We start from the raw sequence: 17,626 nt of genomic DNA, 5'->3' as shown, positions 1-17,626 counted from the left end.
TTGAATCAAATTATAATTAAATATAGTATTGTAAATATTGCTATAAACAAAAAGTTAAAAAATAATTATGTATGATACAATGATTTGTAAATAGAACCAAATTAAAATTATTATTATCACAGCTTAAATCACATGTATGATACAATGATTTGTAAATAGGACCAAATTAAAATTATTACTATCACAGCTTAAATCACATGTTTTACAACAATTATTTGATACTTATATCTATGTTTCATGTACATACAAGTTTAAACAATAATCAATAATAGATAGTTCTTAATAGTCACAGAATCAACAACGAATAGACTTTTAAAAATTAAAATAAAATTGAATTATAATACATACATTGATTTGTAAATAGGACCAATTTAAAATTGTTATCATCACAGTTTAAATCACATGTTTTACAACAATTGTTTTATACTTATCTATGTTTCATCTACATACAAATTTAAACAATAATCAGCAATAGAAAGTTCCTAATAGTCAGAGTGTAGTAACAATGAATATATTTTTTAACTTTTTGTTTATAGCAATATTTACAATACTATATTTAATTATAATTTGATTCAAACTGTGCTAATAATTAATAATATAAATGTTGATTTTAAAACAAGAATATTTGTTTTTTTTATATATTAGTAATACTAAATAATTAATAATATATCTCAGTTATCAAGGTGGCCAATGGGAATGTAATTTAATGTAGTGTCACTAGCCACCAGTGGTGGCCAAGAGTGGTGGCCAATGGGTATACCCTAAAAAGATTGTTCCCGTAGAACACCACTGGTGGCGGATGGGAAAATATTTAATGTCGTGTGTCACGGGCCACCAGTGGTGGTAAACAGGGTGGTGGCCAATGGGAATAAACCCAATTCATTGGGAGGACATGGATATAAACATTACTAAATCTTTTAAGGGGCAATGTATACGTTTTTACAATAAGATTCCCATTGACATTCAGAATTTGCCTTTCAACTGTTTTAAGACAGTAGTTAAACAAAAACTTTACAAAAAAGGTTATTATAAAGTTAGTGATTATTTAGAAGATATGAATGCATGGGATTAACTGTCTGAGAACCGATATTAGGCAGCTAAATTACTCAATTGTATACCAATATTTTATGTTTATTTTTATTTTTTTAAAGAACGTCTAGGGCCCTGTGCCGAGGTTTTTCTTGCAGCTTCTTTTCCCCGGCTATACAGGTTGTGAGAAGCTGCAGTAGTTTTAGGCGGATGAGACGTTTGTTATGTAAAATTGACGATTCAAAGTGTAACTATGTTACCTACTGAATAAAGATATTTTTGAATTTGAATAAATTTGAATTTGAATTGATGTAGAAAAAATTAACCACCTGAGATTTGCAGATGACATAGCACCTGTAACGGACAACTCAGATAACCTAAAACATTATGATCCAAGAACTAGCAAACAAGTATGAGTGACAAACAAGAGAGAGACAAATAGTGTATTGTATTGAAGTCCTAAGATGGATATGATGAACCTTATATGGACAAAGGAACAGCACATATGACATAATGTTTTAAGGAAATTCCACTGTACTGTTAATAGCTGATGCAGCCCATAAAGTTCACGGAAGTTAATCCAATATTATAAGAAACATGCACTCTCTCCTAAGGTCAAGCTACAGGGCAATAATTAGATAAAGAAGCACTTAGCTGTAATCTTTATTATCCTTTACAATATTGAAGTCATATACTGAACTAGTTTCCACTGCTTTATGTGATTTTAATTATATTTTTTTTATATATATAAACGTGGTGGAGTATGCTCCATACCCCCTCCGGTTGATTGAGGGGAGGCCTGTGCCCAGCAGTGGGACGTATATAGGCAGTTTATGTTATATATAAACTTGCAATCAGTCCTTGGACTGTCGATGATGATGAGTGAGGCTTGTCCTTCCATTGTTGGACAGCCTTTATTGTGATAGGTTAACCCATATGTATTAGCCGTTTCAATATTTATATGTAAATTCAAATTCAAAATTCAAAAATATCTTTATTCAGTAGGTAGCATAGTTACACTTAAATCATCATTTTTTACATAACAAATGTCTTATCAGCCTAAAACTACTGCTACTGCATCTTCTCACAACCTATATATATAGCTGGGGCAAAGAAGCTGCAAGAAAAACCTCATCACAGGGACCTAGACATTCTTTAAAAAACATAAAATATTGTTATACAATTTAGTGATTTTATTTATTTATTTATCTATCTATAGCCTTATATCAGAAATAGAAGTTAGATTTTAAAGATTTTCCTTAACCAAATCTGTGTGCCATCGGGCAAAGGCCTCCCCCTTCTTTGTCGTGCGCTAATCTGGTCCAGGTCTTAGTGTTTCCAGCCATTGAAATTATTTAGTAATATAGTAATAGTATAAATAATGTAAGCTTTGGCTATTATGACCGGTACGACTGTATATAAAAATGGATAACAAGTATTTATGATTCATTAAAGTAATCAAACACTATTGCTCATTAAAAATATTTTTCCGTTCCACTTGACAACTAAAACAATATGAATTGGGTTCATTATATCAATGTAGATATAGGAATCTAAGAATGTAGGGCAATGGAGCACTGTATGTGTTATTGTTAAATGTAAATAAAACCATTTCACTAATTACGTAGGCTGCTGCCGGAGGATCGAAAAAAAACCGAAATGATTTATAAAACTATTTAATTTCAGTAATTGAAATTACAATATTTAAACTTATATTAATTAAAACTAAAAGAACCTAACTTGTTCGATACAAGAATAAGTAGTGACAATCTAAAATTATACATCAAAAAGTAAATGTCGAAATAGTGGGGAAATAATATTGAGTCTGCGGAACGTGTCGTCGCTTGTCCTCAATCTAGATGTTAACGCTAACGAAGGGTTTGCTGCGTCGGCAATAGTCTTATAGTAGGCATATGTAACACCTCCCCCCTAAGATGAGCAACTATTTTAGTACGTTCAGTGAAAATGTTGCGGGGACGTTCTCCAGGGTTTGAAGTTGTTTCTTATTTCCAGGTTTTTCATAAATATGTCGTCCAGGGGCTGGCGATGCTGGATCCTCAATCGTCTTATGATGCCATAGCCGGTAGCGACGTAACACGATGTAGAGGGTGAGTGCGCCTGCACTTAATATCACGATGTAGAAGGGTATGGTGGTGTGATACAGGGCGTTTGGTTGCGCTCGTTCCAGTTGAAGAGGAGCCTCCATCATGATCCTATCTTCTATCTCATGCAATCCCTTGAGATTAATAGAGTGGAGATTAATATGAGATGTAGTGGTAGGGCGTTTTTCTTCATCATATGGTATCTTCATAAGTTTCAGAGGCTGGCCTTTTATCTCATCGTTATCATTGGTAATAGTGAACTCCGGTGTTCGCAGGTAGCAGTTGACGGGGATAGTAGCGAGATAACTTCCCTGCAGTGAGTTGATGTCTTCTCTTCCGCAGGTTAGGCGTACTTTCGTGGGTTGTGGGAAGGACACGACGTAGTGCTGGTCATCGAGCTTCTCCATGGCTTCTCTGGATAGTGATACCTCTGTAAATTGGCAGGAATTCTCCAGAGCTTGATTAGTAATGAGATGTTGTATACAGTCAGACTTGGTGCGAATCTGGTGGTTAATGTTCTCCTCGCAGAGATACCAGTTATTTAACTTCGGGCATTCTGCCTCTATGTACACGAACTTATTCTCAGTATTGATTGCTATGAAAGGATAAGAGGGGATGAGAGCTAAGTGCTTTTTATTAGGCACTATAGAGAGTCTATACAAGTCATAAGTACTTTTTGAAACTATAGGGAATCTAAAAATGATAACTATTTGCCTATCTATGTAATAAAACCCAGGTTTAATCATATCGTAATATTCTCTCAATTCTAAGTTTAAAATTTGATCTTTATTATAAATTAATTTTAATTTACGTATCATAGTTTCTAACACTTCTACATCTATCATAGAATGATGCGTGCTAGAGGCACGAATAAAAGCTAACGTATTTTCCAACCTAATTATTTCTGACATAAGGTCCTCTACATTTTCAGTGACTATTTCTAAAATTTCGCATATTTAATTAAACTACTTTCTCTATAGTTTTCCTTGTCCAAAAGTAACTCTAAAGTGGCATTAATTTTATTTTGGTTCTCAATCAGCTGGGCTAATGCACTGCTGTGTCGTGACATCCATTCTTTACTCAAACTAACGTGATTATTTAACTCGGATACAACTTTATCTTGATTTTTCTGTAAGTAATTGATAGCGTTATTATATTTCAAAGCGTCAGTGTAGTCTAAGTTACCAGATATACTTTTTATTACAGAGCCCAGGCTGTCTACAAGACCTCTTTTAGCGCGGTTTGGTTCTAATGATCTTAACTGACTTAATACTTTGCCAAGCTTACTCGTAAGATAAGTTATTTGTAACTCGTATAGAAGGTAAGTGTCGTTACTAAGTCGCGAATTGTAGGTAAGTAATTGAGTCTGTAACAGATTAATTTTGTTTTCAATCTCGTCCAGTTGTACGTATTGAAGGAAAGTATGGTAATGGGTTGTCAGTCTAGTAGCTCCAAGTTTGTAAGGTAAAAGTCCAGGTCCATCGTCAAGGCTTTCAAGTCTTATCTCTTGAGGTCGAGTCAGACGGATCACCAGTAACAGCGGAATTCTGTAACAATTTAGGAACACGTTTCAGGCGCGATTTAGCCACGGGGCCACGTTTCTTCGAGGTATAAATATGTATGGGTAAGTCGGCGAGAACAGTGTCCTGGGTATAACGCGGTGCGGTTTTTTGTCGGCTCGCGAAAGGATTTTTAATAAAAACTTGTTGTTGCGGTGAATATTCTACTTCGGGCTCGCGGTCTTTATTGCGGCTCTCTATTAACGCGGTACGATTAGCAAGTGAAGATTCGTTAACTATTTCATACACTTTTTCCATTTGCTCTTTATGATTTTGCGTGTACTGTTGCAATAAGTGTTGCGTAAGATCCATGTCGAGGGTATCACGTGCGTCAAAATGTCCAGTCAGCAAGTCAAACGGTCTGCATTTAGTAAAAGAGTGTATAGAGCTATTGTAAGCGATAATTGCATATGGCATAAGATTGACAATTGGCTCGTCCTTATGTTGCAATTTTAATATTCTGAGGTGTTCAAGTACAGTCAAGTGGAAACGCTCTATGTTACCATTGTCATTTGGGGAGTGGGCAAGAGCTTTATGATGATTTATCTTATGAAGTCGGGTAAATTCAGAGAAAAGTTGGTTGGTGAATTCAGTTCCATTGTCAGTTATTATAGTCATAGGGAGACCGTGATGAGTACAGTATATCAGTAACGCTTGCAAGATACTAACAGCTGTGCCGTCACGTAAATGGTACGCTTGTCCGTACTTCGTGAAAACATCGATGAAAGTTACGTATTTTTCACTTTGCACAGTGAATAAATCCATGTGAATTATCTCAAACGGTTTTGTAGCTGGAGGTACCAGATTAAATTGTGGTCTAATGGGATTCCTATCGTATTTAGCTTGTCCACATGTTGTACATTCGTTAATAAATTTAGTTATGTGCTCCTTCATTTTAGGCCAGAAATATCTTCGTGATAGAGCGAGATAACACTCGTGAATGCCGCGGTGGTTAGTCTTACCGTCATGGTAATGGCGAATTATATCTTGTTGGCGAAGATATTCCTTGACGTTCTCCAGTTCAACCTTGGATAAAACAAGGTTCATAGAAGAACTTTTGAACTTGTCCTGGATGATCGGGATGATAGAGTACATGGCTAAGGGTGGATTTATTAAGATTGCGGTTTTGACTTTAGGGTTGACATATTCTTTTATAGCGTTAACTACATCGTTCTCTAGATTTGATTCGGACAATTGAACAGCTACACTCGTGTGAGTGTCGAATGGCTTAGTCATTACCGGTTTACGTTTAACGTCACTAACTACAGTGAAACGGATTTGTCGGTGAAACTTATTAAGGGGTTCGTCTGTAATTGGGACTTCTAGGATGGGATGTTCGTTAGCAGTATGTACGGTGTTAGTCGATGAGTCAGCTAGAGTCGGTGGTTTTTCAGAAGGGTTGCCTAGGAGTGAACTGAGCTCCTCAATTTCCTTAATTAAGGACTCAACCTCCTCATTATGGATCTCAATACGAGAAAGGGCGTCGGCATTAGTATTGTGCTTGCCTTTCTTGTATACAACTGTGAAGTCGTACTCACTAAGTCTTAGTCGCCATCTAGTTAGACGTGAATTTGGTTCTTTTAAATTCATCATCCACTGGAGTGGTTTGTGGTCAGTCAGTATCCTAAACTTACGTCCAAAGAGATATGGTCGGAAGTACTTTGTAGCCCAAACTATGGCAAGAAGTTCTTTCTCGATGGTACTATAATTCATTTCGCTCTCGTTAAGAGTGCGAGAAGCGTAGCACACGGGCTTGTCCGATCCTATAGGCCCTTGGGATAATATAGCTCCAATAGCTACGTTTGAAGCATCTGTGGTCAGTATAAACTCCTTATTGAAGTCAGGGTACTGAAGTATGGGGTCATTAGTGAGAAGAGTTCTACATCTCTCGAAGCAGTTAACATAGTCGGAGTCTAACGTGATTTTTCTACCTTTTTTTAAACATTGGGTAAAAGGTTTTGTTATGCGAGCAAAGTCGGGGATGAATTTACGGTAATAACCGAGAAGACCTAGGAACTGCTTAATTTCCTTGGGGGTTTTTGGGATTGGATAGCTCTGTATGGCTGAAATCTTGTCCGGGTTAGGTTTTATGCCATCACTACTGATGATATGACCTAAATAAGCCGTTTCAAGTTTAAGGAATTCCGATTTATCCATTTGGATCTTAAAATTGGATTCTCGAAGGCGTTGGAAAACCTTTTCCAGGTTAATCATGTGTTCCTGAAGGGATGTGCTGAACACAATGATGTCGTCAAGGTAGACAAGGCATATCTCGTTTTGAAGACCTCTAAGGACATTATCCATAACTCGTTGGAAGGTGGAAGGCGAGTTTTTAAGTCCCATAGGCATTCGAAGAAATTCGAAATGACCATGCTCGACGTTAAAGGCTGTCTTGGGGATGTCCTGCGGGTCCATTTCTACCTGATAGAAACCACTTGCCAAGTCTAAGGTAGTAAAGTACTGGCATTTCCCTAGCTTGTCAAGGACATCGGCAATGTTGGGTATCGGGTACTTATCATCTATAGTCTTTTCGTTAAGTTTACGAAAATCGACTACTAGACGCCATTTTTGCTTACCAGAAGCATCCGCTTTCTTGGGTACTACCCAGATGGGTGAGCTCCAGGCAGAGTCCGATGGTCGTATAATACCCTGGTCTAACATCTTAGCTATCTGATCTCTAACTTCCTGTCGGTGAACGAATGGGTAGCGATAGCTTTTCGTGTACACGGGGACCTCGTCAGTTGTTCTAATGCGATGTTTAATTTTATTGGTGAAAGTTAGGGCTTCACCATCGATATAAAAAACGTCTGCGTAACGGGAACAAAGAGTAGTGAGATTAGCTTTTTCCTCTTCGTTAAGATGGTCCGTACGCAATCGCGATACCACGTCCTGCTCGCGCAACATAGCTTGTGTGGTGCGCGTGCACTCTACGTTGAACAACTCGGCTCGGGCGGGGTGATCGAGTGAAAATATAATGTCGTTTGACGTTGTATTTTCGACTTCTAAATAGCCACGGTTATTAGATACAGTAGTTAGACACTCGTAAATCATACAGTTACAAATTACCTGCTGTGGGATGATGACGTCACCGTCGGGTGCATCAATGGGGATTCGAATCAATTTGGAAGTACCGGCGGGGATGATATCCTCATAAAGGTTAACATTATGTGAATTGTACATTCTTATTGGATTTATAGCAGATCGCGTAACTAAATTACCGTGCTTTAAGTCAATTTTTGCTTCCCAAGTCGTCAGTAAGTCCAATCCTATAAGTCCATCAAAGTAGTCATGAAAACGGTATACAAATAACTTGATACTATCGTTGTCATTGAACTCGGTGAAACAAGGTAACGTGATAGAATAGTCGTTCCTACTTGTGGCGTGAACATTCGTAACTTCAAAGGGATCGTAGTTGAGAGGAAACTGCGAAAAGTATTTTTCAACAGCTTCGGGACTAATAAAAGATTGATTTGCACCGGTATCTATTAAAAGTTTAAGTGGTGGATTTGAAATTTTTATGTACGGCAGTTGACGTTGAGTTTGCAAGTTTAATTCTATTTTGGCTTTTTTAATATCGAAGCCGTCTGAAAATCCTGCTCAACCTGGCTGGTGCCTGGCTGTGGTTGACCTTCATCGCTCAGCTGATTGTCTGTCGTATCGCAACGATATGCACTGGTGTCATATTCAACAGGATAAGTATTATCGTAATCCGCGTAGTAAACGTACTCAGGTTCGCAGTAGTACTCGGAATTGTAATATGAATCGTCGGGACTTGCACACTCATTCATGTTCATTTCGCGGGTTTTAAAATAACTTGTTGGTGGTGGATTGCCTGATTTACGCCAATCATGTCCTGTCATCATAGTATGGGGTAACTGTTTAGGGGCGAAATGCTGTACACCACTCATGGGTTTAGGAAAGTTTTGCGGTGAATGATTTTTGGGTGGTAACCGGAACACGTTACTATTGGGGTTGTAATTAGGTGGTAGAGCGCGGAACATTTGTTGCGTACGAGTAGGCATACGAAGTTGCGGCTGATTTGGTGGAACGTGGAATTTAAACGGCTGAGGCGCGGGTGGCATAGCGCGTTGTGCCATAGGGGCTGGCCAGTTGAATGGTATTGGCGGCGCTTGGTAATTCTGATTAGACGGGGTGGACTGCTTGTATTGGGACCTTGGTACATCACTACGCTGTTGCAAATACATAGCGTTAAGTTCGTCCTGCACATACTCGAGAGCTTTCTCGATGGTCTCGGGACGCATACACCGTATTCGGGACCCTAAGGGTTCTTTCAACCCTCGAACAAATGCCTGCATAGCGACCTTCTTATATAAAGTTCGCTTTGCCTCAATAGTCGTCTGTATAGAGTCATGTAATGTCACGTAAGTCATTATCGTGCTGAATAAGGTTTGGCATTCCGCGTAAAATTCCTGCGGTGTTCTATTACCCTGCGTTGCTAATGAGAGGTCATTGTACAGTGCTGTCTCGTCACGTTGATCCGAAAAATTATTAACTAACGCCGTACGAATACCCAACCAATTATCAGGAATCCCATTGGAGTTGATAATGCTTGCTGCGGAACCGGTGATTTTATTAAGTATTCCGTTTAATACACACGAGTTAGTTAATTCACTACCTGGATCATTGCTCATATATTCGATTACTATCTGATCACAGATTCTAATGAATCTTGTGAGCACATTCGGGTTCCCATCAAACTCCGGGACCATGCGCAGTGCTTTGTAGACATTATCTCTATCGACTGCCATTTTTATATCCTTACCTAATGAATTTAGATTTATTATCCTATTACTATCTACTACGTGGCGGCGAGCCTGTCGAGATGCAGGTTCCCGCGGGAAGGAATTTTTCGATGGATGAAAAATTGTGTAAAACTAAAGAGAACTAGGGGGTAAAAATAGCAAGCAACACGAGAACAGTTCAAGTGTACTCACATATATCTCATCTCTGGTTCCTCTCTTGAATCGAAGTCTGGATTCTCCTCTTGGCGGCAGCTGGTTCGTAGATTCAGGATACTCAGGAACGGAGCTCAATAGCTACCCGAGAGATTTGCGGCGATCACTCTTGATGTGCGAAGAGTTATGGTGCCCACGGATCTACTCGTGAGTATCCTACCGACTGCGCCAATTACGTAGGCTGCTGCCGGAGGATCGAAAAAAAACCGAAATGATTTATAAAACTATTTAATTTCAGTAATTGAAATTACAATATTTAAACTTATATTAATTAAAACTAAAAGAACCTAACTTGTTCGATACAAGAATAAGTAGTGACAATCTAAAATTATACATCAAAAAGTAAATGTCGAAATAGTGGGGAAATAATATTGAGTCTGCGGAACGTGTCGTCGCTTGTCCTCAATCTAGATGTTAACGCTAACGAAGGGTTTGCTGCGTCGGCAATAGTCTTATAGTAGGCATATGTAACACACTAATAAACAAACATACTTCTTACTGTTTGTCAATAAGGGGCGTATTTGTTTGCGAACTCATGATCTCTTGTGATGGTTTAGGACAGCTCAGTTGAGGTCCTAAACAAAATAGCAATCTTGTTTATGTCCTAAACTGCAACTAAGTTGCTATTTCTCTTTTGTTTGTGTATTTTATATTTCCTGTGCTGTATTTTAAATATTCAAATACACCTTTATGTTAGTTACTAGCTTCTGCCCGCGACTTCGTCCGCGTGGCGTCTTATAAAATAGAGATCTTTGTGTGTGTTTGGGAGTGCATGTGAAATTTCAAGCATCTAACTTATGCAGTTTAGATTTTTTTGATACAACATTTTTTTCCCTCTAACTCCCATTTTTCAAAATACAGCCATAACTAAACTTTATATTTACTAAGGTATGCATGCATGCTAGATTGAAAACATCTACTCGTATCTTACGCGGTTTAGATTTTTTCATACAAATGTTTTTTCCTGCTAACTCCCGTTCCCGTGGGAATTTTGCAATATCCTGTTGCAACTAAGCTTTAAGTTTACTAAGGTACCTGCATGCCAAATTTCAAGCGTCTAACTTAAGTGGTTTAGATTTTTCATACAAAAGGATTTTCCTGCTAATTCCAGTTCTCGTGGGAATTTCGGGGATTCCTTTCTTAGTGCACCTCTACGGTACCTAAGCTACGTCCCTTCCAAATTTCAAGTGCCTACGTTTAGCCGTTAGGCTGTGCGTTGATATGTCAGTCAGTCAGTTTCTCCTTTTATATATTTAGATTTGGTTCACTATATTTACTTTTAAAACATGCCTGTAGCATTTTATTTCTGTTTTTTTTATCTGTAATCAGTCGCAAAATTTTAATCACATTTAATGCAATATTACTCATTTGTTAGAAGTAAAGCAACCAATGTCACTATCGTCCATAATTATTAGTGCCCAAGAACATCCATTCTCTTGCTGGTTTCCAACAGCATGGTTGCTAAGGGGTTTGGATGGTTGGTCAAATGGTCCATATGCCCTTTATTGTGCGTTTCAATTCTTCCTGGCTGTAGCATAGAATAATACGTACATAGAACGGACAGTCTCCGCCCCGCACCAATCTGACTTATTGTAAGTTTTCCTTCCATGGCATTAACTACTTAGCCCGTAGTCTAAATGGCCATAAGCCGCTCCCGCTAAGGAGTAAGGGAGCACGCGCGGTATGTTTGTCTCGCTCGCACTTACGCGTTAGGCGGCATGCGGTAAGAACGAAATTTTTGTACGGTGTGTCCGGGCTGGGGCTATAGTTCTAAATAGCCAACTTATAACTAGTTATGAGTCTCTGCTTACCCCGATCTTCTTCTATTGTGTAGGTTGTGAGGTGGAATACCAGCCTCAGCAAACCTGGTGTCAGGGTTATTATTGACCCGCCAACGGCCCCTGACATGGCTCATGTAACGATTACTCACTTACATCAGTAACCGGGACCAACGGCTTAACGTGCCTTCCGAAGCACGGATCATCTTACTTTCGGACAATCAGGTGATCAGCCTGTAATGTCCTAACCAAACTAGGGATCACAAAGTAATTTTTGTGATATGTCCCCACCGGAATTCGAACCCAGGACCTCCGGATCGTGAGTCCAGCGCTCAACCACTGGGCCACAGAGGCCGTTACTCCGGTGGCGTGAGTAGGTATGTGTAACTAGTTATGATTATGTATGACCCGGCATGAAATACAAAATTTAAATGGCCTAGTATTGAACTAGTTGTAAATAAAACAGTTGCTATAAACCAGTTGGGTTACAGAGTACTTTCATGCTCTATGGTTCCAAAGCTAGCTGCGTAATGACGCAATTTTATCAAGTACAGTTGTGAATTGTATGGATTACATGTATGAGTCATCCACCATCGGATATTATTAATGCGCTACTCCGAGGGAATGCCTGCAATTACTAAGCTGTTTATCATCATTCATCACTATTTGTCGGTCTCGGATTGACTTATATAGTCATGAAAAGAAATGTATCCTAGACACTGTTTAAATCTAGTCAACAATTACACGCATAATGGGCTATCTTAGAGTCTAAATGCGGAAAACAGAGCCCACTAACTAACTAACACTGTTTAAATCATCTGAAAAGATGGATGAGGCCAGCGGCGTAGCGTGGGTGTCGGCCGCCCGGGGCGGAAGACAATTTTGCCGCCCTTTATATATTTCAATTTAATGTATCCTATACATTACATACATTAACATTTTCTTAATATTTTTTTCCGTAAGAACCTTGTACAGATTATTAGTAAACTACAATAAAACATCAGCCAAATCGGTCAAGCCGTTTTTATGTTATGTCGTGACAACGGAAAACGGGTTTCATTTTTATATACATTATAGATTGTGAAATTTTGCCGCCCCCTAAAAAGTGCCGCCTAGGGCTGGCCGCCCCTGCCGCCCCCACTACGCTACGCCGCTGGAAGAGGCCAAAGTATCATCACTAATTTAAGAGCCACTCTCTTGTCGGTGTAGCATTCTCCATACTTGTCTATCAAAGACCAATTCCTTCACCTCCTTTCAAGACACGACGTTCTCTCTCAAGTTCTCTTTAATCTGTTCCATGTAAGCTCTTCTTGGTCTTCCCCTTCCTCTCTTTCCTGCTACTGCTACTGAGGCTGTTTAAGTGTTTATATACATATAACTGTGATGTAAGCGGTTATAGGTACGGTCACGAGCACTGATATGTATAAACTTTAATACCATGCCAACGGCCTCCGTGGTCCAGTGGTTTGAGCGTTGGGCTCACGATCCGGAGGTCCCGGGTTCAAATCCCGGTGGTGACATATCACAAAAAACACTTTGTGATCCCTAGTTTGGTTAGGACATTACAGGCTGATCACCTGATTGTCCGAAAGTAAGATGATCCGTGCTGCGGAAGGCACGTTAAGCCGTTGGTTCCGGTTACTACTTACTGATGTAAGTTAGTAGTCGTGACATGAGCCATGTCAGGGGCCTTTGGCGGCTCAATCGTAACCCTGACATCAGGGTTGATAGGTTTGGTAATCCACCTCTCAAGTCATGAAGAAGAATACCATGTCACATTAACTTTGTTGACAAATTAAACCGTAAGTCTCACTAAATGTCAAATATTAGGTAAAGTGCGACAGGGTTCTAAAGTGGGTACATGATATTACTCATGACTGTACCTATTCTATTTTCAAACTTGTTTTTATCAAATCAAATACTTTATTGCTCCGAACTTAATTTTAACAATCACACATAACACATAAATACAGTAGAACTCGGGCGACCTTATTCTCTAGAGCAATTTCTTCCAAGCAAATACTACCAGGAAACAAACATTTATGTTTTCAAAATTACAATCATCATCAGCCCATTAACGACCCCACTGCTGGGGCACGGGCCTTCCCTATGGATGGATAGGGAGATCGGGCCTTAAACCATCACGCGGGCCCAGTGCGGATTGATGGTTATTAACGACTGCTAATGCAGCGGGGACCAACGGCTTAACGTCCCTTCCGAAGCACGGGGGAGCTCGAGATGAAAACTTTTTTTTTTTGTGGTCACCCATCCTATGACCGGCCTTTGCGAAAGTTGCTTTACTTCAACAATCGCAGACCGAGCGCGTTAACCGCTGCGCCACCGAGCTCCTCAAAATTACAATACTAATGTCATTTTAATCTACTTGCATTTCCAGGCACATACCTCTTCGGGGAATTCGGCCAATACACGTTGAACCTGACAGAGGCGACGAAGGAGGAATGTCTGCCGCGCATGAAGGCGGAGCCCGACGCGGCGCACCTGCCCATCCTGACGGCGGTCGTGGTGCTCCTCGCCATGGCCACGCTCTGGTACATCGTCAAGGGCATCGGCAAGAGGCTGCTTACACATAGCTTCGTCGCTAACTACTTCAACAGGTATTCATCATTGTTTAAAGTTTACCCGGTTATTATCATAATTAAAACACATAATAATTTTAATCGAGTAAAATCTCACGAGTAAAATGTTTTCGAGAGATTGCAACACTGGCCGGAATTAGAAGTACGGTAAAAGAAAAATGTTGGTAGACGGGGAATTGTTTTTTTGGGTTTGTCATGGAGGGACGTGGAAAAACTAGGATTGTTACGGAATTGTATAATAAGCTTAAAAGTATTGTTTTAACTAAAATAGAGGAATAAATATATGTTATAAAATTATAGAAGGTAACACTTGCAACAGTGTCGAAATATCCCTATTTTAAACGCGTTAAGAACCCGTTATTATGTGTTTTAATTAGGTATTCATCACTTTAATGCTCCCCCGAAACTGACTCTATGCTCAATCATCTAGGCCTTCTGTCACACCACAGACACTCCATACCAAAATCTACGCGTAAGTGTGAGCGAGACACAGGCTATTCAGCCAATAGGCTAATTTCCAACTAGTCAAATCAGTTACTTTTTACTAAACGTCAAAACACGAAATTACTATGGAGTATGAAAAAGCCCACTGTGACGTCATACAAAAACGTGATAAAATATCGGACTTATTGGTGCTAATTCCTGTAAACACCATCTAATTTTATTTTAAGTTATATCTGTCATTTTCTTATCCGCCGAAAAGGAAAGGGACGGGTAATCGACAAGCATAAAATTTATGGAACACACGTCAATTTTAAGCACAAATCTAAAACAACCGTCTAAAAATTTTACATCAGTCAATAACCCGACACAGTTAAGTAGACAGCACGCCAAACAGATTGCATACCAGCGACGTACCTTTTTAATTCGCCCGGGTTATTCATTCATTTACTCGTTCTTCCTAAAATTAAGAGCTGTGAATCATCCGTCCCTTTCCTTTTCGACGAATATGAAAATGACGGATATAACTTAAAATAAAATTAGGCGGTGTCTGCAGGAATCGGGGCCATTATTACGTTTTTCTTGATTAATTTTTTCTTGAAAATGTTTTTCGTTAGTTGTAAAGCAGTCTTTATTTAGTAATTAGAATTTCATAATTTATCTTGAACCTAGTACATGACCCAATTCAATCAATCAATAATACTTTATTGCACAAGAACATATATAAAGGACATAAACATACGAATAAAACATAAGCACAATAGGCGGCCTTATTGCCAATTGTCCGAAAGCAAGATGATCAGTGATTTAATCAGCCACGGAATAGAAGATAGAGGTTGGAAGGGTAAAATGAGCGCGAAACGCGCGCCATACAGGTATGAGCAAATAGTTCATACTTCAACTTTGCACTCCACTCGTCCGCAAACTTTACGACTCACGAAGATCCGCGAAAATATATTAAAAGGTCGTCTTGTGTATTAGAACCTGCAGGGCAATAAGTCAAAGAGATCCCTCCATACCACAGGAAAGCTAAAAACAGTATCTTACGAAACGTAATGATAAAATTGCAAATATTTCTTCTCCTCAATCATTTTTTTTTACGTGACTTATTGTAGATTTGCCGCAGATGGCATTAACTACTTGGCCGGACAAACTTGCCGGAGTAGTGGGTCGATAGCGATAAGCGCTGATTGAGGGAAACCGTCGACCACGCCGGCAGGGTCGGTATCGGGGTCCTGAAGTGTTTGGTGTCGCGAACTGATTGGCCGCGTCTATGGCTAGAGTAATCGGGTCGTCGGGATCGTATATTACGTCCTTCTCTCCTCAGCCATAACACCTTGCGAAATGATGTAGATTCAGAAAAGTTAAACTGACCTTCAACAATTTTATCCGTTATTACGTTGAAGAAATGATTCTGATTTCTGATGCGTTGCTGTAATATCAAGTTGCGAGTGGAAATATCAAGGGGAGGCCTTTGCACAATATAAACCTATTTGTTTCCAGGGAGGACAACGAGCTGGGGTCTGAGACGCGCGTCTTAACAGCTGAAGTATCCGCCCCGCGAGCACCCACGCGTTCCCGGTTGCGCTCCTTGGACATCTTCCGTGGTTTCTGCATCGCTCTCATGGTCAGTTTTATTCTACTTTATATATTGTGGTAATGTGTTGTCACACCCCGAACACTTCATACAAACAACCTTGTTTAAGACAGACGCTACACATTGACAATATCAACACGTGCAACTGTGTTTGTGACGTCCGACACCATACGATTCCAGTCTAAACTATGTTCGAAGGGGAGTGAGGTAAACCTAGCTCAGACGCTGGTGGGGAGCGGAGAGTTGCCGTTCTATACGTTGTATTATTCCTTATTCTATGGTGTAGAGCCGTGGTAGCAGTTGGTAAAACGCTTGCCTCTCACTGTGAGGTCGCAGTTTCGAATCCAGCACAGGCCTAAACCAATGATTGTCGAATTTGTTTTCGAATTCATGTTTGGATCATGAATGATTATCACGTGCTCAGCGGTGAAGGAAAACATCGTGAGCCATATCCAATAATATCCATATTCCCGAGAAATGCATTTTCGGAGGTATGTGACCTAACTTATATTGGACTGGTTTTCCCTTCGCGGGTTCGAAGTTCAGACAGGCAGTCGCTTCTGTAAAAAACCGGCCCTGTCAAATCTTCAGGTTAGGTAAGCGGACTCTGTGAAAATCTGTGAAGGTTGAAAAACTTACGGATGCGTTGTTAGCTAGTGATTTACAGGGACGCAAGAGCATCCCTTCTTCATCTCCGACGTTCATCTCTGTCTTCTACATCTCTTCATCTTCAGTTCTTCATCTCTTCATCTTCATCGGCCCTCGTCGAGCTACAACTCGACACAAATGAATATAATTTAAAAAAAAAACATTTATTTTAGGACGGAAAATTCCACTTGATATGAACTCCGAATCATGGGCTGAACCATCCCCTTCAGTATTCGACACGGTGTCACTAACACACTGTATATACTTATCCTAGATTGAGGTTAATTCGCATGGATTATGTTAATTTTTCCCGCAGATCTTCGTGAACGCCGGCGGTGGTGGATACGCGATATTCTCCCACTCGACATGGAATGGCATAACTGTCGCGGACGTAGTGTTCCCGTGGTTCGCGTTCGCTATGGGGGAGGCTCTCGTGCTGTCGCTCAACGCCCGCCTGCGTACCTCGCTGCCACGCACAACGGCTTTCTATCAGGTACGGGTTTTTACCGCGTTTAAATGGGGATATGAGACTCCCCAAATATCGGGAAATATCGGGAGTCTCATATCCCCATTTAAACGCGGTAAGAACCCTTTATTATGTGCTTTAATTATGATAATAACCGCGTAAACTTAAAAAAATGTAATGTGTATAGGTACTCATAATAACACTCACTGAGACGGGCTAACCTATAAAATGCTACTTAGATTCTATGACGATCTTGTGACGTAGCGAGTAGGCGCCGCTACTTCAAAAGCGCATCCCTGATGCCGGGCAGCAGCGGTATCAGTACTGGTTGGAGGCCGAGGAAATGGATTCTGGTAGGGCTCTAGCTAGAACATCACCGATTGAGAAATAGGTCGGTGTACTGCGGAACGGAAGGCGATTGGGGCAACCACCA

At 39.9% G+C, this 17,626-nt stretch overlaps 1 protein-coding gene across 1 annotated transcript in view; it reads left to right on the top strand.

Annotated features, from left to right (window-relative positions):
* LOC126376863 (heparan-alpha-glucosaminide N-acetyltransferase-like) overlaps window positions 1-17,626 on the top strand; it is a 28,338-nt gene that overhangs the window by 2,817 nt on the left and 7,895 nt on the right. Inside the window, exons 2-4 of the mRNA XM_050024417.1 lie at window positions 13,840-14,059; window positions 15,986-16,109; window positions 17,044-17,220. Of these exons, the coding sequence (XP_049880374.1) occupies window positions 13,840-14,059; window positions 15,986-16,109; window positions 17,044-17,220 (521 nt within the window). The remainder of the gene's footprint in view (window positions 1-13,839; window positions 14,060-15,985; window positions 16,110-17,043; window positions 17,221-17,626) is intronic.

This window comes from Pectinophora gossypiella, chromosome 21 (genome assembly GCF_024362695.1).
Source record: "Pectinophora gossypiella chromosome 21, ilPecGoss1.1, whole genome shotgun sequence".
Lineage (NCBI taxonomy): Eukaryota > Metazoa > Arthropoda > Insecta > Lepidoptera > Gelechiidae > Pectinophora > Pectinophora gossypiella.
This window is presented reverse-complemented; position numbering and strand designations above follow the sequence as displayed.